This window comes from Clinocottus analis, unplaced genomic scaffold, assembly GCF_023055335.1.
Source record: "Clinocottus analis isolate CAN_PGR_092001 unplaced genomic scaffold, fCliAna1.0.p SCAF_1, whole genome shotgun sequence".
Taxonomy (NCBI): Eukaryota; Metazoa; Chordata; class Actinopteri; order Perciformes; family Cottidae; genus Clinocottus; species Clinocottus analis.
Genome location: NW_027175820.1, coordinates 18,959,627 through 18,983,421, shown reverse-complemented (window position 1 = coordinate 18,983,421; position 23,795 = coordinate 18,959,627). Strand labels below are relative to the sequence as shown.

The following is a 23,795-nucleotide window of genomic DNA, read 5'->3' as shown; positions in this document are numbered from 1 at the left end:
CTGATTCTGATGTGTCCCCCAAACTCTGCCCTCTATAGTCTCCGTCTCTCTGTTAAGTTCATCTATCTCTCTGCCTGGCTGGCCAGCCTGTCTTCTCGTGTCGTCTACCTCTTTGTCTCTGTCCCCGGGGCCTCCGCAGCGTGCAGAGTAGCCTGCGAAGTCTTAACTCAAACGAGACCCCTTCGCGCCCCGTTAAACCACCGACCTTCTCTGTCACTTCTGTCGCCCGCTGCTGCCGACAACGGGGGCCTGCGCTGCAAGCTAAGAGACCCCGAGCTCAATAAAAGTGTGGGTGATTAAACAACTCCCTGTAATTGCTCCTTTTGTGCAGAAATCAAACGGTCACACTTATTACTGAGGCAGGAGAGAAGGAGGTTGGAAGCAGCCGCTTCCGCCGAAGGCCAGACACCCTGAGTGACCTTGTGCCCTCCCGTCACTACTCCTTTATCTGACCAAACAACCACTGTATAGTATGTGTGTTTACCTGCATGTGTGTGTGTGTGTGTGAGGCCAGTGTGTGTGTGTGTCCGTGTGTGCGTGTGTGTGTGTGTTTGTTTGTGTAAAGTATGCAAAGAAGGCCGTTGAAACCAAGCAAACTCGAATAACACCAGAGCTCCCCTCAGTGGTGGACGGTTGAACTATAACAGAAAGACCAAGCCCCAGTTGGATCTAAGCGATGTGCAGTTGTGTGTCACCAGCCAGCTGGCTTTGGTAATGGGGGACAAAGCCAAACCAGGGGACCGTGTCCAACATGAGGGCCGGGTTTCAGAGATCATAGCAACACGTGAACCATACACATCATCTGGTAGTCACACACACATACACAGACATCAGTACACGGGCCCAGCCACAGGGCCCTGACAAATGGGTCAGCTTACAAAGGGAGGGGCCCAATTACCGTAGCCACAAATACATGCATAAAGTGCCTTTCAAGGGCCCATGAGTGCTTCTGCTTCCCTATGATTATGCCCGCTCTCTACACACCCAGCACTTGTCATACACATACAGGGCCTCCTTTGCCAAAACAGCCATCAGACTTGACTTTTTTTTCAGCAGAGTACCGAAGAGATATGTTCAGCTGGTTTGAAATTTGAAAGAGGAGAGCTTTCTGTGGTTAGAGAGAGCGAGAGAGAGAGAGAAAGAGAGATAGAGAGATGGAGAGATAGTGAGCAATTGGCTGGTCAGCAACTATTAGTGATCAGTTCTCTCTGAGGTGAAAGCATACCCTGCCATATTTAACCAGCAAAGATTAGATTTGAGGAAATCAATGTAAACTTGAATGAATTTGTGATGCAATAAATCAATTGGAATTGGATGTAGTTTTAGCGGCCCTGGAGGTATTGCAAATATGTCGGTATATTGGTCTGCCCTGCACCACCTCCTCCACAACTAAATCAATAACTTTTAAAAGGAAAATGTGTTCCTTCCACTTTTATTCTTTTTTTTTTAAGTTAGTTTGGGTTGATGTACTATACAATCAATATAGTTATTTATTTTTCAGTGAACTAGTATTACTCAAGCCAATCTGATGAATACAATGTTGTTAAAGGATATATGTGTAGCATACACTACTAGAATAAAATTAAATGGAAAAAACTCAACTGTATACGCCGTCTATAAAGTACACGTGTGTATTAACAATGTATGTGTATATAGCGGAATATACATACTATGTTTATTCTATATCCCTTTTTTTCTTTTTTCATGGGTAGCATTGAGCTATAATATGTTCACATGAGTCACATGGAAACAATTTTCTGATATGCTGGACATAATCTATAACATAAACTTAAAAGGAAATGTTATTTACATGACAAAAGTCCACATACTCTGAATTTACGATCCATTATACTTCACCCATCATTGCATCAATCTTTTAAAATATCTCTAAGTAAAAAAGTCTGGTTTGATTTGATCAATAGCCTTAAAACTCAGCTGGTCTGCATGTGTTTGGTGGAGTAATGGTGCCCCCTTCTGCCCAAAATGCTATCAAAAAGCTTCAGCCACACGAGACAATTCTCCATGTAATGATTCCACATGGTTCCACAGAGACGTCAAAGAAAAGGAGGCTGTATGTAAAACTGTGCAAAATCAGGCTTTATTCTTTTTTTTCTGCATCGTCGCCTTTCATCATCATCATAATCACCATCATTGTCGTCAACATCCTCTTTGAAAACATTACTCACCAGAGACATACAGCTCACCAGAGAATAGATTCTCAAAGAGACTCGCAGCTGAAGTCGGTTGGCAAAAACAGCCATGAGCTATTAGCACAGTCCCGCAATACGATGAGTCAGCTGTACATGTCCACTTCTTTCCTGGCAACACATTGCAACAATGTCCAATGTCTTTTCATACAATTCGCTCTCAGTGCCTCGAAGTTCATCCAGTCAGAATCGTTAGTTCCCGGAGACACCGAAAGCCCATCTCAGTACAGACATGGTTAAGTTGTTGGATATAACATCTTGCGGAGTCCATAAATACTTTTTTTTAAACCACTTTTCTTCCAGCACCCATGTACTGCAGGTCCGAGGACAGTCCATTTCTCCAGTTTAGGCAAACGTTGAATAAGTGCAATGTCTAGTATAATGTCAAGAAAATACAAACCCACACGTACATACATACATACATACATACAGTACATGACTAACTGATAAACTTGAGTAGCTATACAAGGTTGCCATTCTCCAAGGAGAAACAATAGAGTTACACATTAATGCCGATCTATAACAGCCAGTGTCCATCAGGGAGGGGTTGGGGAGGATGTGAGCTCACCTGCACTGGATATTGTTTGGTAAAATTGTCCATGATTCTGTACAGTGGCTTTTGTAAGTTGTGACTTCAACGGGAAGTGTAGTCCAGTCATGAAAAGATTCATTTTGAATGTAAAGAAAAGGAACACTTGAACAAAATGATGACACGTGACAGATTGTGGTAGCTTTTTTGAACAAAGAGCATATGCAACAGATATAACATGTCCACAGATTTTTTTATTTGATGACCCTTGTTATTCAGCCCGCCATGTCACTTCTGTCCAGTTAGATAAAAGTTGTCTTTGTCAATTGTTGTTTGTTTGCCACTTGGAGAATGAGAGGGTTTGAAGGTGCATTACTAATGAGAACTGTCAGCTCGATTTTTACATTTGATAACGTTATCAAAAACAAAGTGCCTATAGTGTATATAACGTGAGTTCAAGCCACACCTCGCTTATTGGGTTCTCAGAAAGAAGGAGGACAAAATGACAGAGTAGTGCTGGCCCCTCAGGTAACTATGTCACAGACCTTAATTCATGTCATTTGTCAAATAATATTAAATAAACAGATTAGAGATTATGCGTTTGCAAACACAATGAGATAACAAACTTCTGTGTGCGTATAAATCCATCAATTATTTGACACAAAAGGAATCTAATTATTGTTTGGAATGATTTTTTTTTTTTTTACGAGATTTTCAGAAATACAAATGATGAATAAATAGAATTAGTCCAAAGGATCAGTGATCAGTCAGTGCACCAAGAAAGGTTAAAGACCAGTTTCACCAGGATTTGACAGTGTGTGTGTGTGGAGAGCCAAAGCAGTGACTACTCCCTTTTTTTCTTCAGTGGTGTGTTAACTGAAAAGCAGACTGCCTTTAACCAGGTTAAATCTGAACATGTAATGTGTAACCACTTGGAAAAGAGGAACAAAGAAGGGAGAGGAAAATGAGAGGATCAGAACAAACCAACTTTAGAAATAATGTGCTCAAGAGCTCCCACAGCCTTCCGTATCAGGCCCGAAGGTCAGCTCGCCCAAACATTCGCTGTCTGCCTGCCTGTGTGCCTCCGCCAGAGAGACGTATGGAAAACCGCCATTAGCTGGAGTAGATCTGGGTCCCAATCACACGCATGATCTCCTTCTGCACCTTGGGCTCCTGGGTGTTGATGTTGGCATCTCCGACTTGGCCGTCCTCATACCTGAACATATACACAGATGAGTTGACATACGGTATGCTTTCTTCAACTTTTCATGAATTGCTGCCTCACTTTTTTTTAACCTCTTGCTCACTGCCTCAATGTTTATACTACTTGGTGGTATGAGGGCTCAGTTTAAAGATAAACTGATGAAGTATTCTTCTTTTCTCATCAACGAGACATATTACTGATGATAGAAAGGTAACCTATCCAAAGACACATGTGCCTCTGTGGGTTGCTGTTTGTGTAAGGAGCAAGTGAATTACAGTGATTTAAGGAAAGGCGCTGTTAGGTCTGACACAACAAATCTTCCTGTTTTTACTCTAATCATATTAATGTTTCTTCAAGCTAAAAAAACACAGCCATACACTGAGCACAAGTTCAGAATTATATTAAATTTAGCTGAGATTTAAATTTGATTGCAGGCCATCTCAAATCTAATTTCCAACTCAGAAGACAGCAGTGGAAATGATAATAGACTTTGCCATCTGGTGAATGCCTGCGTCCAGAGCCATAACATCAGCAGCCAGTGTGGATGTCATGTGTTATTTGCTGAGCTCCAAAACACAGTTTTTAAACATCATACTGAAAGGTATGACCTGACAGGAACCCAGTTCAGTGAAGCGGTAACACCACTCAGCCGTCACTTATTCTCGGCTAATTTAAAATGATGATGAGTGATGAGGGAAAACTGCGGCTTATATCAGAATTATTCATGAGATCCTCTTCATCATGTGCAGTTTCATAGGAAAAAATAATAAGCAACTTCTGTCATGAATTATGGCTTTTCGGTGTGATGATGTTTTGCGTTACTTGTGTCGAAATTACCAAGGAGTTTCCAAGTGTGGGAAATACTTACACAAAAAAGAAGCGAGTACAGACGTGGTCCGATACTGGACACACCCAAATGTTACCATGTTTCTGCAGATCCTTAGATGTGATAACTGTGGAAGAGAGAGAAGCATGTTTCACCAGAGGTGGTGGTTTGTATTTTAAACTTTACTTTTCAGGTATTTATTATAGTAGTAGTGTTTTTGTTCTATTTGGTATTTTATTATATATTGTAGATACTATGCTGTAGAGCTTAAGTGCTTGAACTCAGTTATTATCCAAATGGATAAAATGTACTATGTTTATCTTTTCTTCTATAATGATAACGATGATGACGATATTAAAATTGCTTTTAGTTTTCTAACTGCAAATGAATACACCCGTCACATTGCCTCGTTGATTTAGATGTTAATGTTCTAACTTATGGTATTTTCTTCCTGCTATCCCTGTTCACTTTTTAGCATTGAAAACAAATGTGAAGGACTATATTTAAATCCTTCATTTAACTGTAAACTGCTCAAATAATCTGTGTCACAGTACAAATATGCTCTAACTACTGTTCCACTGGGACCTTAATCAATATAATAATATTGTGCTTTTGTTTTATATTCAAATGTCATAAAATCAAGTATACTAATGTAACATATTTACTATTATCTCAGCTCTCACATACAATATTTCCTGCTTGTGATTACCTTCACACAGAGCGATGCAGTTCAGATTTCGACTCTGAAGAAACCTTGATTGTATTGGACGGCTCTATTGAAAAAAGAGACAACAGTTAAGTCCCACCAAGCTGCTACAGTGAGTACATGCCCTAACTATGCTGATGATGGTACACATGGAATCATCACGAATTACAAACACTGAAACTGTACCGAGTGTAAAAATCCATGTTGATTTCTCTCAAGGCTTCACATTGTTCCGTGTTTCTGCGCCTTCATTTGCACAACTTCCTTGTGTGTGTTGAGAATCTGGATTCAAAATGTGCAGCTATTTTCTTTTTGAACAAATATGGCATGTATGTGTGAGGATGTAAAAGGCACACCTGTGGTATGGTGTTCATGCGGTTGTAACGTTGCACCAGTTCGTCTTTGGTGGGCATGCGGTGCTGTCCTTTCCCCATTCCTGCAGAAAGCAGCACAAAGACAGCAAATAATCCTGAGTCAGAAGGACCTCGAGTCACTCGCGCTGTGAAAAACTTTCCTCTTGTGGTCTTGAGCTCCTTGTACAGAGAGACGTTATTAACCAGAGCTCTAACCTTCATATGAAGGTTATTCCAAAATGCACCTTAATATTGTCTGCACACACGCGGATGCAGCAATTACATTTTCAAAACTACAAAGTTCTAATAAAATGGAAAATTACATTAAGTATGTATTCATTCAGTGTCTTTGCTTTAAGTAAGGACCGAGTAAGCCAAATGGATATGACGCGAGCAACTGTTGATGTTTTTCCTGCCACCTTAACTTGTAATACTTAAGTTAACATAAATCCTTAAACAGGCTTAGTGTTAACGGGTAAACATGGAACTTGCATGTGTCATGTCCACATAATCAGCACCATAACCATAGTGGGACCTCAAAACCAACTTTGGAAATTGTGTTTAAGCAAAAATTCACAGGATAAGTTTAAATGTCTCTTCAGTCACCTGATGAACATACAATAGTATAAAATACCAACACAGTATAAAGTAACACACACAGACCACCTGACAGATCCACTTTACACAGCCACAACAAAATGTATGGTATGCGGCACGGCACACAAGCTCAGAGAAAAAAGGCCCAAGGCACAGCACCCGAACTGGACACACAACACAAAGCAACACAATATGATAGCATGGAAAGCTCCCACATGTGAGAATGACGTATTCCAAGATGATAATCAGGCCATTTTACAGACATAGAGCATACTCAGTCGATATGGTGGAATAGAAGGTAGAGGGGTTGGGGGTCCGGAGGGGTCCGGAGGGGACTGAGTGACGAGGAATGAGTCGTTCCTACCTGAGTATCCAAAAGATATGCTGGAGATGGGGCTCAGATAGATGCCCTTTCCATACGCTGCCCCATGCAGCTTGGGTTCAAAAAGAGCAGGAAGGAAGGAAGGGTCACTGAGCAGTTGCACAGGACAATCTCTTACACACACACACACACACACACACACACACACACACACACACGGATGTACTCACACATACAGTGCAATTCACACCAGTCTTACTGTAGTTATATCTCAGGATGATAAGTCTGTTACAATTTAACTGGCAAACACCACCAACCGGGCATACCAAATACACGCGCACACACACACACACCCACATACACACGGAAATCCAAAGATAGTGGATTGCAAAGTGCCAAAGAAAGAAAATATAGTTTTATTATTTTAGTGATCTGAATCATCATCTTGTTTTCTCCTTGCAACACAATGCAGTCCAGAGAAGATCATGTGATGCTCTTGAGTTGTTGTTTTTTAATGGAATTTGTGTATGTGATGTTCAGGTGTTCAAGCAATGCTGAAATGAGACCATGTGTGCTGGCTTAGTATGAGGATGAAGATGACTGATAATGATGATCCACACAAGAATGACCAGAATGAGGAAAACGAAAAGGACCACAGGTGCAACATGGACAAAGTTTCATAAGCCTCAGTGATCCAGAGGAGAAAAGAGAGGAAGAACAAAGGAGCACCTTGATAGTTGGGGAATGAAATGTGAGGGAGATGGAGGTCGGGACTCAGCACATCTGGAAGAACTCAAAAGGAACAATAGACAAGAGGTTTTATGTAATGGCTGGAGCTGGAGGAAGACGCGGTCCTCCTCCTCTTGTGAAAGACAATGACTGAGGAAGGGAGGTGTCAATGCTCAAGGTGAAATGGAGACGAGAAAGAGGAGGCAGACGAGCACTGAGGCGAGATCAAAGTTAGAGTGTTCAAAAAGTCGGAGAACAAAGAAGGAATAAATGAAACGCATCCATGTGATAGCGCAATCACGGCCGACTTGAATGTTTCAAAGATCCTTGAGTTTTCACATTTAATTGTTTTTCATCTTTTTTCAGGACATGCCGGTGTATCTGCAAGCAGTCATTATCTGCCGTATTGTGCAAATGAGACAATTCTGCACTTTCTGGTGCTCGCTTCTTCTTTTCTTTTTGTTCATTAGCAATCTTTTACAGACCTGGGTCACAAAGTGCAAAAACAACCTCGGCAAAACAATATAAAGATCCAGATGGATGCAGACCTGAGTAAAGCCTGGAATACACTTACCTAACTTGAAACTATATTTATGGTCCCTCATTGGGTCAATTGTACCCATCTGGTATCAACACATTTAAAGGATCTGATTTGAGGCTACTAATACACCCAAGTCTGAATAGATAAGGAGTGGTGCTAGTTACTGACCTTTGCGGGAAGCCACACCCAACAGAAGTCTATACTTACTACCATGAAGCTTGTCCTTTGCATCCGTTAGCTTCAGACCTAGCCTACTCAGTGCTCTAGGTGGTTTTCCCCAACAGGGCACACAGGCAGCTTCCCAAAATCACAGCTGACACCACAGCCGCCCTCCCCTTGCCCCCCAACAGAAAGAGGCGTGCTGTCCGCTGCTGTCGACGACAGCAAAAAAGCAGCCGACATTGGTCAGGAAAATCTCCCAGTGTGCCCCGCTCGCTAAAAAAGCTGACGAAAGGGAAGCTGGCATCTATTAACTGCAAAAATGAATCAGCCGGACAGCAAACCTGCTCTGTCAGAGAGCAGGTTTACTGTCCGAGAGGAGATGCATCGTAAATTCCAGCCAACTGCCAGAGTTACGTACCTGCAGTTTGGTATAAGAGGCATTGACTAGTCCATTTCTCAGAACAGAGTGCCAGTTCTCTATATGGGAACCACTAGAGCAAGTGTAGAGAGAGGGAGAGATAGGAAAGAAAAGAGATAAAAGCGCTGCGTGAATAGAAACAGCGTGGATCTCAATGTGCAACCACTGGTGTGTAGTGGGTCAGATCCACGCTGTTCAAAATAACACTGAGGCACAATTTGTCTGTGACCGAATTTACTATTATTTAATTTATTTTTATGTTATTTAATGTGTTTGAAAATGTCAAAAATGATTACTGCAAAAATGTGTTACATTACCTTTACAGTGTTTTACTTTGCATTCCTTCATTATTTTGTAAAACCTACAATTAGACATTCTCTTCTGCCAACCACAAATAGCTTTTGTTGTCATCTATTAATATGATTTGTGCAAGGTCATTTTGAGCCATGCCGTTACATCATCATAGTATTCCCAATGTATGTTGTTTAATATTTGAAAAAGTTGAAGATCCAAGTATCCCATCACTGCTGTCTTTCCGGACAGGATGAGTTATTTGAATACGTTCCCCAGTGCAGGTTTCTAGACTTTTCTAGTCTTACAACACAGAGCAGTGTCACGATTGCTGTTATTTTTAACTCGTTTTGAAGCAGTATCAAGTCCTTGTTCTTCTCTAATACATAAACAGGAAAACCAAACCGCTGATACTTTCTCCCTTCTTGCAGATTGCAATTGACTGACTATTTGTATTTTCAAATGTTTCTATTTAAATAAAAATATGCAAAATTGGCATTTCTTGTTCATCATTGTTTGTATTAACCAGCATAAAAAGAGAGACTGTGTGCTCGCTGTACACTGCCAGAGCCCAGATGGGTCTTGTGTATCTAAAATATTCAGTGAAGCCCCATCTGCTACAGTACAAATCTTGATCTCACAGATATAACTGGCTCCACGAACTGGCTGAGCAAGGTGGTTTCTCCGTCCAAGAGAATGGTCAGTGCTCTGTGCGATTGTTTGTTATGGTTCCATCAAAATCTGCTAGAGTGGCTCCCCCATCCGCAACATGATGACCAGGTGTTACACTGAGACATGTTCATGTTTGACAGTGTGCACTGCTGTTACGCTAAATTATGCATGCATTTTAGTGATTTGAGTTCCATTATGTAAAGTAAGTAATGTCTCACATTATATTTGCTCAAGAGCCACAAGCTAAACAATCAAATAACCACAAACTATTTTCTGATATTTTTATAACAGAAAATGATTTGAACTCTGTAAGTGTAGCTTTACACTCTCTACACAAAGTAGTAATTTGATAAAAGCGTAGAGTTGTGATTGTATGGATGTTGTGTCAGCCAATGAGAGGAACCAAGTGGACTCACTGGAAGGCGAAGGTGCTGCCATATAGCTTCTTGGCAGTGCGGAAACGAGCCTCCTTGGCTGGGGGGCTGCTGAGCAGCAGGAACTGGTGGGAGGTGTGCATGAATTTCAGTTGCTATCACAATGAGATCATAAGGGACAAGTGAGAGCAAGAGAGAAAAAGAGACAAACAGACAGATAGAGAGTGAGCATGAACCATTAAATGACATAATGCAGCAGTAATACAAATACATATTTCACAAAAAAGGGCACTTGATGGGATGTCGTTCTGTTTCCTACCCTACTCAGAGGCAGCTTGACGATATGAGACCTGTTACTGGAAATAATCCTGCAAAAAGATCAAAGCATGACTCAAATAAGGTATAACAAAATGTAAAGTACTCGTCATTGTGCGGTCATTCTGCTTGAACCAAAATAGGCCTTTTTTTCACAGCAGCCATTTTGAAGTAAAATAGTAAAACATGGGTGTTACTCTTAACATTAACAATGGTTCTGTCTTATTCAAGTGTTGCAGAAAGCCATGAGAGTGTGACAATGAGTCATTATGCACAAGAGCAGGAACATGAGACAGTCAAATGGAGATCAGCCATCAGTATTTACAGCTGGGCTTTTCCTACTGTGAAATGTCAAAATGTCCTCCATGAGGCCTATTGGCATAATCCCATACATATTACTGTCTTATCAATAATTATTTAACTAATATGGTATGTTTGATATACTCTCTACATGCAAAGCAGAGCAAAACCATTTTTTTAAATCCTCAACTCACCATTGTAGCAGAGGATGGGCCAAAGGGTCAAGTTTGTCCATCTGTTTTTTGATCTCTAGATATGAGCCCTGACAAAAAGCACACAAGCATGTGCAGTTTTCAGTTTTCAGGATTGTTTTCCCCAAAGCCATATAAGCAAGTGTTTGGATCTAGACTTACTATGTGTTTTATACATAGTAAAGATGTAGTCAAGCCACAGTGGGTAAATAAGTAATAGAAACAAGAGTGGGGAAGATCAATCGAGAAGATAAACTAATCATAAACAGCTGTGATTTTCATAAACAAAGACCACACCCACACAGCTCAAACAGTTAAATAAATACAGGACTGTCTAAAGGACAACAGTTTGTATAAATAAACAAAAGAAACGTAGATCACGTCCTAAACATTTTACATAAAGAGCATCTATAGCCTAGATCCAGTGTGGCCCTTTCTTTCATTCCTGCCCATCCTGTACCTGGGTCATTTCCCGAATGGACATGACGCTGTCCAATGCCTTCTGCAGTCTCTCATAATTCTTCTTCTGTGTTCATCGGTTGAGCCGAACATCCATTGTATGCAATGATAGAGGGAACAACATACAGACATCTAAAATCACTTGTAGAGGTAAAGGTATCCCAAACAATAGTCACTATTTCCAAATGATTCCTATCCTATACATTGATACCATCTTAAGCCCTTCAGTTAAATGACTTTATTCATTTTATCTACGTATAACTACAATGATTTGTTCTAAGTAGTTTTAATAGAGTCAATTTGTTTTACAAATTTAGATACGTGCATTGGTTTTGTTAGTAATCACGATTCTAGCAGTGAGGATGCTGACCTTTGGGTTGAAGGCCAGAGTTTTGGGGTCATTGGGGTCAACGACTGATGGGTAGGGCTCAAAGATGATGCTCTTACGGGGAGACTCAAGAGCAGCTCTACACATCGCCACAAGTAGGTCCACCACCTGCGGAGAGAGGGATTTTAAATGTACATGTTATGCCATTATTTAATGCAACTAATTTGTATGCTTTTATTGACTCGATATGACTGAAGGACCCAATTCAGTTCCAATGACGCATACACATATCGAATAATCAGAAACTAACATTATCACATGTGCCAGTGATTGACGTTTGTGCTTAGTTTTTTGGCCTTCCTTCTTAAAAAGAAATACAAATAATCAGAATGATATTATGTATTGTGTCAGTTGTTTTGTTGTCACCTCTGCTCCGGTGGCCACTTCCTCTGCAGCTCCGGACATTACACCCAGAGTGTAGAAGGAGAAGACACACAGCTCCCTGGTGCACACAGCCGGCTATATAAACACACACATGCACACAAAGAGGGTTGAGAATACACTCATTTCAACGTGTACTACATATCTACACAAAAACACAAGTACGCTCTTGCACACAGGTAATGACACACACTCTTCCTCACTCTTTATTTTTCTCCCTAACAACCACAATTGTGGAAAATCCATCAACAGGAGCGTTTCTTTTCTGAACCAATACGGAAGGTTTCTGAAGCGATACCTTGAGCATGGATCCATTCTGAAAGACGTGCTGTTCGTCACACACCACGCAGTACTCGTTGAGCGTGGGGATCCTCTGCTCTGAGTACTTCATTATCTGTTTGGAGAAAAGTAGTGTTCCCAGTTATCATTCCTAAATGAAGAACTGCTACACAAAGCAATAAGGACTGGTTTGGCAGCAGAATTGGCACAAACAACAATGGTGTACTGCATTCGTGACTGGAACCTGTTAGGATGTCCTAGAACAACAATGAACTCTGGGCTCCACCCCTGGCCACTGCCAGCAAATATCTCCTTGAGGTCTAACCTGCACTAAGAAGCCATACTCCAAGGTAGGGATGTTCTTGCAGTGGCCGCCCGCCTGGGATGAGAAAAACAATTCAATCAGCTGCCTCGTGGTAATCTGCGCAGGGGCCCTGGCCGCCGGGACAGCCACAGTCTGATGGGTCAAGTGAAGACAAAGCATTATGGTAAACGGCACAGCAGCCATGTTACGGTAGGGGTAAGGAAAGGCTCAGGAGGGAACAGTGCAGGTGGCAGGTGACTGAGAAGAGGGTCAGAGTGAATCACAGTGGATTAAAACAGAAAGATACAGTGCCATAAAAACAGCATTCGCCATAAACATAGTCTACTACTCTCGATGATTTCTAATTCCTTATCGTGGCATCATGAGTATTAAAATCAGCAATGTCACATGTAAGGAGTGTAAAGTTTCGAGAAATGTGACAAAATGCTATGATCACAACTTAACACGTGAGTGAGACACATTCATGTAAATACGTGTGAGGACAGTGGTATTTAGTCATTTAGCCATGTCCTTACATTCAAATTTGAACTGAGATGTATCGAATGTTAAATCTGAAAGACGCATGGGTGATGGTCTGTCCAGAACATAACTTACCTGGCTGTTTGGTGGATAGCTGAAAAGCTCCCCTTTGGGATTCTTCATGGTACATGAGATAGAGCGGTTCATCAGGCGGGTCACTCTCAGCTCAGGGACGCTCAGCTTGCCTTTTAAAACTGTGTCTTGGATCAGAGGAAAACTCGGAGACCTAGAAAAAAGCAAGACACAATCCATGTGCATCACTTCATCTGCCATTTTTCGCAGAAGGAAAAAATGAGCTTGGAGAAGTTACATAATGGAGGGTTTAACTTCATAGGGCCAAATCACGGATTTCAGAACTCATCATTGTAACGTTTTGGAATAAATCTCAATTATCAATAATATCATTGGCATCATCTCCTTAGCAGTAGTCTTGCGTGGTAAGACTGAAATGTGTTCACATAGTCGGTACCTGGGTTAAAGAAATACACACTCACGCTGCACTTGGAGTATTATACCAACTCTGACAAGTGAAATCTGTTTGGGCAGCAGCTCAAGTCACTAACTGTTAACATTCAAGAACCAGTGTTCATTTCCACCATCACTCTCAGTACATTATCGATGGTACACACTCGACATGCGACTCCTGTCACGTTGTGAGCATGTCAAGACAGCCTAGTAGTTAGTGGGACTGACCTCCATCGAGTGGGCCAAGATTCAATCCCTGTGCACCCATAACTGTCAAAGCATTGCAGAGTAAGACAGAGGCCGAGGAGGGTACGCCCCCCCCCCCCTTGGGGAAATTGGTTGGGTGTGTCAAATTTTGAGTTAAGGTCAATGTGCAACATGCAATGTAAGAGATTCTTTTTCTCCGCTTGTCTGATTTGCTACAGTTCATCTTTCACAGACACAACCTTCTCAAAATATTTCCAAGACTACCGACAGACATCCTCAATCTTGCATGTAAGTACATTTATTCACATAGGACCTTTCCAAAAAAATGAAAAATGTCATATAAAACTCTTTTCACTGGAGTGATAGGAATAGCTACCTACTGTGGAAAACAAACACCATAACAAACTACGGATGTTATGCCCAAAGGACACAAAAATAGCCTAAATCTTTCCACACTTGAGGTTAATTAATCTGTGCTCTACTCCATGAGTGATTGCAGACACTTGGAAACAAAGTGTTCAGATAATAAATCAGGACAATAACTAACGAAAGTGTCTTTGTAGACATCCGCATCAAAACCAAAGCATCACAATATCAATAAAACAACTGAGCTCTATTACTGGGAACTACAGACATGTGGATTTTGCAATGAAATGAAAAACATATATCTGTTATATATTGTTTGTTTATCTGAAACATGTTGTTTAGCCATATATGAAACGTAGGCATGGGCGTGTAGTTGTCCCAATAGAGATATACAGTGGTAGAGAGACCTACTTAGGTATGGGGGAGAAGATGCTGAGCCCGGCGCGGAACTTCTTGATGGTTCCTCCGGCTTTGAACCAGCTGTGCCTCTTCTCCTGCTGGGCCTTGAGGAACTCATTACTGAGGTGCTTCCACTGCTGTGAAGTGAATGTGCTCAGGATCCTGCCACGTTACAAATAAGGACAGCCAAGCAGAAAGATATGTGAGTGAACCTGACGGAGTGAATTACTCTTTAAATCTTCTTTTTTGTTTGTTGTTGATATGCATTATTATTCTGAGTGGATTAGGCAATGAGACATGAAAAAAAAATCATATGTGCTTTGTATTTCTAATGCTGCACATTTGGTTGTGCAAAATCTGATGTTAAATGATCAAATCTACAATAATTTCACGATAAAACATAGATGTTCACTATACTAAATCAAATGACTTACTTTTTGAGCTGCAGGCCCAAGCTGAAACCTTCTTTATTGGAGGGCTGGAACACTTCAACTGATGGCTCTGAGTGAAGATGACTAACACTATTACACATTGTACAGATACACAAGCTCTCTCTTTCTCTCTCCCTCTTGTGTAGCACATACTGTACTCACCTCCTACGCTCAATGAGTGGCACAAATACCTAAAGTCCCTCCCAGAAAACCAACATCCACACTGACATCTTTACTCACCAGGTCCATCGAGGTACTGAGAAAGAGAAAAGCGCAGTCTCAGAATAATGGGCTCTGTTCTGATAACTTTCCAAGCTGTTGCAACCTCCTCCTGAGTCAGACACACACACACACATACACACAAATATACAGAGTTAGCATCCTAATTAGGGCCATTTCTCATTAGATAAATAAATTATGAGCATACAATGCATTATAAATGATGTGTTACTTTGCAAAATGTCAACGTTGGAATAGTAATGTGCAAGGGTGAGGTGTGTGGAGAGAGAGACAAATGCTGACTCACATCTAAGAAACTGATGTTAATGTGAAGATCGATGTCCACGTCATCGATGGTTCCATACTCCCTGTTCAGAGGCACAACAGATACAGTTAATTCATCATACGTAGCGGGATACATTAAACTGCAATACTTTCCACTGATTATCCCTTGAGGGAGGAAATAGGCACGCTTCTTTCCTGTTTCTCCAGACAATGCCGAGTTAAAAGTTCTCTTTCCAATATTCAGAGCATTAATATAGCATTCAACAACTATTTGAAATGCCAAAATATTGTGGAGTAGTGTCTACCTGATCAGAGAAAGTCACTCTCCCTCTGTTTGTGATCTCAGTTTCGCTGAGATTTGTTTACGTAGCTGATGTGTCGAGGCGTGCCTTTTTGAGCATGTTAGTACATGTGAGCATGCCACAGAGGTTAGCCTATAACCGCCTCTCCACACTACTTTCATATGTCTGAGTGCCTTAGCGCCCAGCCTACCATTCGCTCTCATGTAAAGACTTTTCGCTCTGTCAGCACTGTTGGGATTGTCAGATGTGAGCCACATGAGTCGTGTGAAAGCAATGGTAATCTACTGAATGTTTGTATTGAGCCCTTTCAAAATAAATACATACAACCTTTGAATTGTGCCTGTGTGTGTGAGTGTGTGTTTCTGTGTATCTGTGCTGTACCTAACAGAGACAGCACTGTCAGTGTAGATGTCTTTTACTGCCTCAATATCTGCATCCAGTTGAGGGTGGCGGTACAGGTCAGCAGCACAGCTCCCCTGTAGCAAGCAGTATACACAGCACACGCAGATGAATTCAAGTACCCTTGTCATGTTCCTCATATGTTAATACATTTTTTTCAATTTTATTTGACAATGCATGTTGAGCAACATCGCTGTCAATGTGCCAGTGTTAGATACAAGGCTAAATCTACTGACTGTTGTCCCTTGGCCAGCTGCTATATTAGCCATTAAAACAACAATAAAACACACAGCATGTCAAATTTGAGCCGGAGAAAGCAAAACATCTGATAAACAGTTTTAAAAAAAAAAAACGCTTAGAAGGAGTAGAGCAAGTATCAAGCGAAGTAGGTTAAGTAAAATACAGACCATTAATATAAATACATGTTTAAAAGACAATTAAATCAAGATACATTACAGAAGAAAGTTAAGACCAGAAGGAGCGCATTCGGACAAGCAGACAAAAAGCCAAGTTATTGATAGCAGACATGGCAAGCATGTATGTACGAGGTATGATGGCAGGTGCCATTGCTTTCAAATTTAAGAATATATGCAAAGTAACAGTTCGAGTCGCTGTAGTATATTAAACGGAAGGATGTTTAAATCTGTAAAAGCTGACTGGCGGAAAGATTTTTCCCCATCCTGGGGTAATTATGTCCCTTCTCATTCTTAGTCGAGTTAATCTATTCCCAGCATGTATGTGAAAGATGCGTGTGGTAGATGGAAGAGGTGCTTTCCGCAGCAAGGGAGACCGTTATCATTTTAAGATTATTTCAAATTGAATTAAGACGATTTATTATAGTGGATATTGTGACAATGATGCTTAGTGGATGTTTATATTATAACCATCTATCTATTGCTTTTAGCTATCTATACATCTATATATCTGTTATAATTGCCAAACTATTCAAGCTTTTTATTCATTATTTTTAGCTTTCTAGTTCAACCATATACAGTAACAATTGTATATAGCTAAATATTGCAACTATGTATCTATTAGTTTTAGCTATCTATTTGAACCATTATTCATCATAATTACCACAATATGATTGATTATTTTTAGCTAACTATTTCAACTATTTAACCATTGCCAGAAGCTTAACTGTTCAGACCTCTCTGTTCACTTGATTAGACTCTCAGGCTGTACAGCTAACTCAAAATGAAAACGTGTTTCTAGTCAAAAGAATGACTTTTTGTCACGTCTTCAACCACGCTTCAAACTGTTTCCTAACGCCAATCCAACATCGAGCACATCTCATATTTGCAACAGAAGAGACAGTTACATAATGTAACATTTGATGAAGAAACAAACTATTTTGTTAAGGAAATAATTTGTACATTTGTTAAATTGCTTTTCAGTGATTATTTTATATCCTGTCATTTGATACTTTCCAATCCTCCATTTCGAGCATTTTTTGACTGAAGTTTGTCATACTTGATCCTGGTGTCTAGACTTGAAGTCAGGCTGTCTTCTCCTCAGCTCTCCTGTGTGTAGAGCAGATCCTACACTTTCATCCTTATCTCTACTACGCTGCTTTCATGTTCTCTTACTGCATATAAATGAGCTTTAAATCCCAGACTGGATTTACATTTCAATCACAGGACTTGGACGATAACAGTAAAAAAAAGGATGACTAACAGATTAAGATCTTATTTGGAAGTAAAGCATTGAACTTTACGAGATGAGATTATACATTAAATGGGGGCCACGGAAATGATTTTGACAGTGTTGCCTGGGATTGATACTTAAGGTCACATTGGGTGATTGTACTAGAACTGTATTGTACATTAGAGGTAAATGTCATATTTGCTGTTATCAGTTTGCAAAAAGTCAAAGCTCGGAGTGTTGTTAAATATTGACATATTCTTACACTCATATTCTTGCTAAATATCCTGCTTCAGATTCATTTGAATGTTTTTGCCCTGCCAGCAGTGAGGCAATAAGATGGAAATGTCAGTGAGCCAGTCCATCTGTTCTGCACTACTACAGCAAATTATCTCAACAACTATTCACCACTTTCCAATGACATTTGGTCAGAATATCCACAATCCCCAGAACAATCCAAAATGACCCTTGATCTACTGTCTGGTTCCATTATCAGGTCAAAATCTCCCTTGACCAACACCTACATCTCTGATAATACACTGAAAACTAGTGGCTGGTATTCTGTGTAATGTGCAGTAGTTAACTATGGTTGAACTGTCCAATTAGTATGTGATGTTTTGCTGCCAATATATTACAGCAGGGGAACTTGTCATAAACACATCATATCAGTAAATAGTTTACACTTGGTGGTTAGTAAATTGGTGGTTGATTAATAAAATAATAATAATTAGTAAAAAATAAAAAAAATGTTGAACTACCTGAGATTATTGTAATGGAAATGTAAAACGATGATAAAGATGGTATTAAGCACCATTATTGACAAATACCAGAGAAAACACATCTATTAGTAGAGTAAGGGTAATAGAGTTGCCATTGCTGTACCTGAATGCCATACAGGAACTGTTCTGACTCGTTCTCCCCGTCCGACTCCTCATCTGTCCAACACTGGCCTTTGATGTCCTGTGGGCCCACACATTGTGAAAAGGCCATTATAGTGGAGCGGAAGGAAAAATGCAACCTCTCTCTATCATCCTTTCATCTCACATCCTTTCTCACATCTCCCTATTTAGCCTCTTGTTCAAAACACCCAGCTTCAAAACAGTGCTTTATATAGCATCTATAAAAAAAAAAAAAAGAGAAACGAAGAGGCGCGATTTATTTCTAAAAGACAGGACGAATGCAACCTTCAAAAGAATACTCAACTAACTATCAATGATGAGTTAATCAGATTTGTTGTGTGTGTGTGTGTGTGTGTGTGTGTGTGTGTGTGTGTGAGTGTGCAAAATAACCATGTCTTGTGTAATTTTCAGTAAAGCCTGAAGCCCAGAGACCCTTTTGCCAAACCTACAGTCTGGACGTCTGTGAGGAGCCACAGCGAGGTCATTAAGTGTGGCTTCAGCCGCATGGGGTCAGAGACCCCATGCTGGAAGCACACTTCATGTTCTCCTGCGGGCTTATTAGTTGGAATGCTTCGAGCATTCCAACTATTGTTCTTCGAATCTTTAAAAAACTTATTATTAGTTGGAATGCTTCGAGCATTCCAACTATTGTTCTTCGAATCTTTAAAAAACTTATTATTATTATTATTCTTCTATTTCTTCCGTACGTATTTTGGACTTCTTCAACTCCTTCATATTTTCAGCTACAGAAAAAAGTTCAATTATTCAAATATTCAGCTTCTTAAGCACACGTGTGGAACTTCCTTTTCAAATTTCAGACTTTTCAAATTTTTAAATTATTAAACTTTTTATGTTTTTTTTTAAAATGGGACCCAATGGGGAAATCTTCAAATCATCTTCAACTTCAAACGTTTACAGGTTCTTCATACGTTCAGCTAGAGACACAATTTCAAATTTAAAATGTTGACAAAACGTTCAGCTATTATTCTACGCTTTTACATTTTTCATATTTTTTCAAATATTTAAATTATTAAACTTTTTATGAAAATAAAAATGAATGGTTTCCAATGGAAAAACGTTTTAAAATCCGCTTAAACTTCTTCAACTCCAAAAGCCTAAGGCTCTGCCATGCTTTCAGCTAGAGACACCATTCCAAGTTTAAAATGTTGCCAAAACCTTCAGCTATTACCGTATATCTCCACTTATTGATATATTTTATACTGTCATAATTGTCAGCGTTTTAGTTTTATGTTTTTTTGCCGCCTTTTCTCTCTTTTGCATGAGTGTGTGTTGCGGAGCTCAGAGCACGTGATGTCATGTTAGAGGGCAGACCCACGTCAGATCTTGAAGATTTTTTTTTTTTAAATTTGCCGTAAACTCCGTACTGTGTACTCTGTGGGCATAATTTATAGCTCAAAACGTTGGAAATCTTGTCTTCTGTCATAAACTGCGGTCGATAGGAATCCAACACATTCAGACGTCTCGTAATCGGACTGAATGTGAGAGCAAGTCCACCTCGCTCTGCCATCCGCCGCCATGTTAAATCTCCCTCCAAAGCCACGTCTCCCCTGAAGCTCGTACCTGATTTGTAAATCGCCCGTACAGACACATGTTTTATCGTACAGACTCACCAGTCACAGTATCTGTTCATCAAGTCTTCCTAACGCTTCATATGCGATATTGAAGCAATCGGGGCTTTTTAAGTATGTTTTTTGGGTGATTTTTGGATAGGTGTTTCCCAGCATTGACTCCATATAATCATCGGCAGTTAGTAATTGTAACTGCCGATATTTGAATTCATCACCATGGCAACCTCTGACATGAGGGCAGTTCAACAGACACACAGACACTTACACACGCACACACACACAGGACTTCTCTCTCTGTCTCCCTCCCTCCCTTTCTCTATCTGTTCATATATATATTCCACTATTTTCATATCTATTCAGCTGTTTTGGTATTTTCAAGTATATTCAGCTTTTTTAAGCTTTATTCAACAATATTTTACTATGTTCAGTGTTTAGATGATGCACTTTTCCTTTCAACTTTTCCAATTATACATTTAAACAAGAAGGATTTTCAACAGTTCAGTTTAATGCTTTTGGGCTTCAACACTTTTCATCAGTTAGTTTTCTTTACATGTTCATATATATTCCACTATTTTTATATATATTCAGTTGTTTTGTTATTTTCAAATATATTCAGCTTTTTTAAGCTTTATTCAACAATATTTCACTATGTTCAGTATTTAGATGATGCACTTTTCCTTTCAACTTTTCCAATTATACATTTAAACAAGAAGGATTTTCAACAGTTCAGTTTAATGCTTTTGGGCTTCAACACTTTTCATCAGGTAGTTTTCTTTACATGTTCATATATATTCCACTATTTTCATACATATTCAGGTGTTTTATTCAGTTGTTTTGTTATTTTCAAATATATTCAGCTTTTTTAAAGCTTTTTTAAGCTTTATTCAACAATATTTCACTATGTTCAGTGTTTAGATGATGCAGTTTTCCTTTCACCTTTTCCAATTATACATTTAAACAACAAGGATTTTCAACAGTTCAGTTTAATGCTTTTGGGCTTCAACACTTTTCATCAGGTAGTTTTCTTTACATGTTCATATATATTCCACTATTTTCATATATATTCACCTGTTTTGATAAATATTCCAGTATTTTCATATACATTCAGCTGTTTTCATATATATTCAGCTTTAAGCTTTTTTTAAGCTTTATTCAACTTTATTTCACTATTTTCAGCTACATTCAGCAATTTCTTTCAAATATTTCAGCTTTATGCTTCAGCTTTTTGCATTCCAACGCATTTTCCACAGGAAATGCAATTTCTAGTTATTATTCTATTTCTTCCGTACGTATTTTGGACCTCTTCAGCTCCTTCATATTTTCAGCTACAGAAAAAAGTTCAATTATTCAAATATTCAGCTTCTTAAGCACACGTGTGCAACTTCCTTTTCAAATTTCAGACTTTTCAAATTTTTAAATTATTAAACTTTTTATGATTTTTTTTAAAATGGGACCCAATGGGGAAATCTTCAAATCATCTTCAACTTCAAACGTTTGCAGGTTCTTCATACGTTCAGCTAGAGACACAATTTCAAATTTCAAATGTTGACAAAACGTTCAGCTATTATTCTACGCTTTTACATTTTTCATATTTTTTCAAATATTTAAATTATTAAACTTTTTATAAAAATAAAAATGAATGGTTTCCAATGAAAAACGTTTTAAAACTTCTTCAGCTCCAAAAGCCTAAGGCTCTGCCATGCTTTCAGCTAGAGACACCATTCCAAGTTTAAAATGTTGCCAAAACTTTCAGCTATTACCGCATATCTCCACTTATTGATATATTTTATACTGTCATAATTGTCAGCGTTTTAGTTTTATGTTTTTTTGCCGCCTTTTCTCTCTTTTGCATGAGTGTGTGTTGCGGAGTTCAGAGCACGTGATGTCATGTTAGAGGGCAGACCCACGTCAGATCTTGAAGATTTTTTTTTTTTAAATTTGCCGTAAACTCCGTACTGTGTACTCTGTGGGCATAATTTATAGCTCAAAACGTTGGAAATCTTGTCTTCTGTCATAAACTGCGGTCGATATGAATCCAACACATTCAGACATCTCGTAATCGGACTGAATGTGAGAGAAAGTCCACCTCGCTCTGCCATCCGCCGCCATGTTAAATCTCCCTCCAAAGCCACGTCTCCCCTGAAGCTCGTACCTGATTTGTAAATCGCCCGTACAGACACATGTTTTATCGTACAGACTCGCCAGTCACAGTATCTGTTCATCAGGTCTTCCTAACGCTCAATATGCGATATCGAAGCAATAGTGGCTTTTAAAGTACCATTTTTTTAAAATAGTTTGAAAGGAGTTCCACAGTATTTAGGTCTATTAAGCTCAGCGTAAGGAAGTCCCTTTGAAGTCATCACCATGGCAACCTTTGATCTAACGACCCACAGGTGTTCTCGTTAGGGCAGTTTAACAGACACACAGACACTTACACACGCACACACAACACAGATGACTTCTGTCTCTCTGTCTGTTTGTCTCACACACACAGACACACAGACACACATACACACACACAAACAAACAAACACATACACAAACACACACACACACAAACAGACACACAAACACACACACACAAACAGACACATACACACACACACAGACACACACAAAGACGTTTACGTGTGTTTTATATTGTGTAGTTGTCAACACTGTGATCATTAATAAGGTCATATGATATTTCATATACGTTTGTGTGTGTTCAGGACGTTCAGTAGTTTATTTCCTTAAGTCCACAGTCCAGTCTGCCTCTAATCAGTCTGCTGGCGCTCATTTGGTCACCATGACGACGGCAGCACACAGGTGCTTCATATCAGCCAATCAGTTTAACACACAAACCAACTCAAGTGCTTTGGAGGAGAGACGGGCGTCAGAAACAAAAGCTATATATTGCGAGGTCTTACGGCAGTAGTAGCCACACTTTCAAAATTTCTTGCGAAATTTTCTAGTTAGTTGGAATGCTGCAAGCATTCCAACTATTGTTCTTCAAATCTTTATTAAACTTTTTATTATTATTCTATTTCTTCCATCCGTATTTTGGACCTCTTCAACTCTTTCATATTTTCAGCTACAGAAAAAAGTTCAATTATAAAAATATTCAGTTACCTAAGGACACGATGGCTAAGACTTTTCATATTTCAGACTTTTCAAATCTTTGAATTATTAAGCTTTTTATGATTTTTTTTATAATGGGACCCAATGGGGAAATTTTCAAATCATCTTCAACTTCAAACGTTTACAGTTTCTTCATACGTTGAGCTTGAGACAATATTTAAAATTTCACATGTTGACAAAACCTTTAGCTATTAATCTACGCTTTTACATTTTTCATATTTTCTCAATTTTCAAAATTATTCAGCTTTTTATAAAAAAAAAATGAATGGTTTCCAATGAAGAACATCTTCAAATCCGCTTTCAACTCTTCAACTTCAAAAGGGAAAGGCTCTGTCATGCCTTCAACTAGAGACACCATTCCACCTTTAAAATGTTGACAAAA

General features: G+C 39.4%; 1 protein-coding gene across 6 annotated transcripts in view; it reads right to left on the bottom strand.

The window, feature by feature from the left end:
* Positions 1-3,701: 3,701 nt before the first annotated feature.
* LOC137804221 (protein mono-ADP-ribosyltransferase PARP6) overlaps positions 3,702-23,795 on the bottom strand; it is a 29,100-nt gene continuing 9,006 nt past the window's right edge. Inside the window, exons 3-23 of one of the 6 annotated variants that reach the window (XM_068603454.1) lie at positions 18,688-18,765; positions 16,144-16,238; positions 15,483-15,543; positions 15,197-15,287; positions 14,960-15,026; positions 14,538-14,687; positions 13,164-13,314; positions 12,570-12,701; positions 12,264-12,359; positions 11,951-12,043; positions 11,567-11,692; positions 11,198-11,263; positions 10,741-10,808; positions 10,251-10,299; positions 9,974-10,086; positions 8,595-8,667; positions 6,787-6,856; positions 5,829-5,908; positions 5,476-5,539; positions 4,809-4,893; positions 3,702-3,952 (exon numbers count right to left, since the gene is read on the bottom strand). In XM_068603454.1, the coding sequence (XP_068459555.1) occupies positions 3,850-3,952; positions 4,809-4,893; positions 5,476-5,539; positions 5,829-5,908; positions 6,787-6,856; positions 8,595-8,667; positions 9,974-10,086; positions 10,251-10,299; positions 10,741-10,808; positions 11,198-11,263; positions 11,567-11,692; positions 11,951-12,043; positions 12,264-12,359; positions 12,570-12,701; positions 13,164-13,314; positions 14,538-14,687; positions 14,960-15,026; positions 15,197-15,287; positions 15,483-15,543; positions 16,144-16,238; positions 18,688-18,765 (1,911 nt within the window). In that variant the 3' untranslated portion in view covers positions 3,702-3,849. Of the gene's footprint in view, positions 3,953-4,808; positions 4,894-5,475; positions 5,540-5,828; positions 5,909-6,786; positions 6,857-8,594; positions 8,668-9,973; positions 10,087-10,250; positions 10,300-10,740; positions 10,809-11,197; positions 11,264-11,566; positions 11,693-11,950; positions 12,044-12,263; positions 12,360-12,569; positions 12,702-13,163; positions 13,315-14,537; positions 14,688-14,959; positions 15,027-15,196; positions 15,288-15,482; positions 15,544-16,143; positions 16,239-18,687; positions 18,796-23,795 lie in introns of those variants that run through there. The other 5 variants (XM_068603539.1, XM_068603706.1, XM_068603618.1 and 2 more) reach the window with 5 other exon arrangements.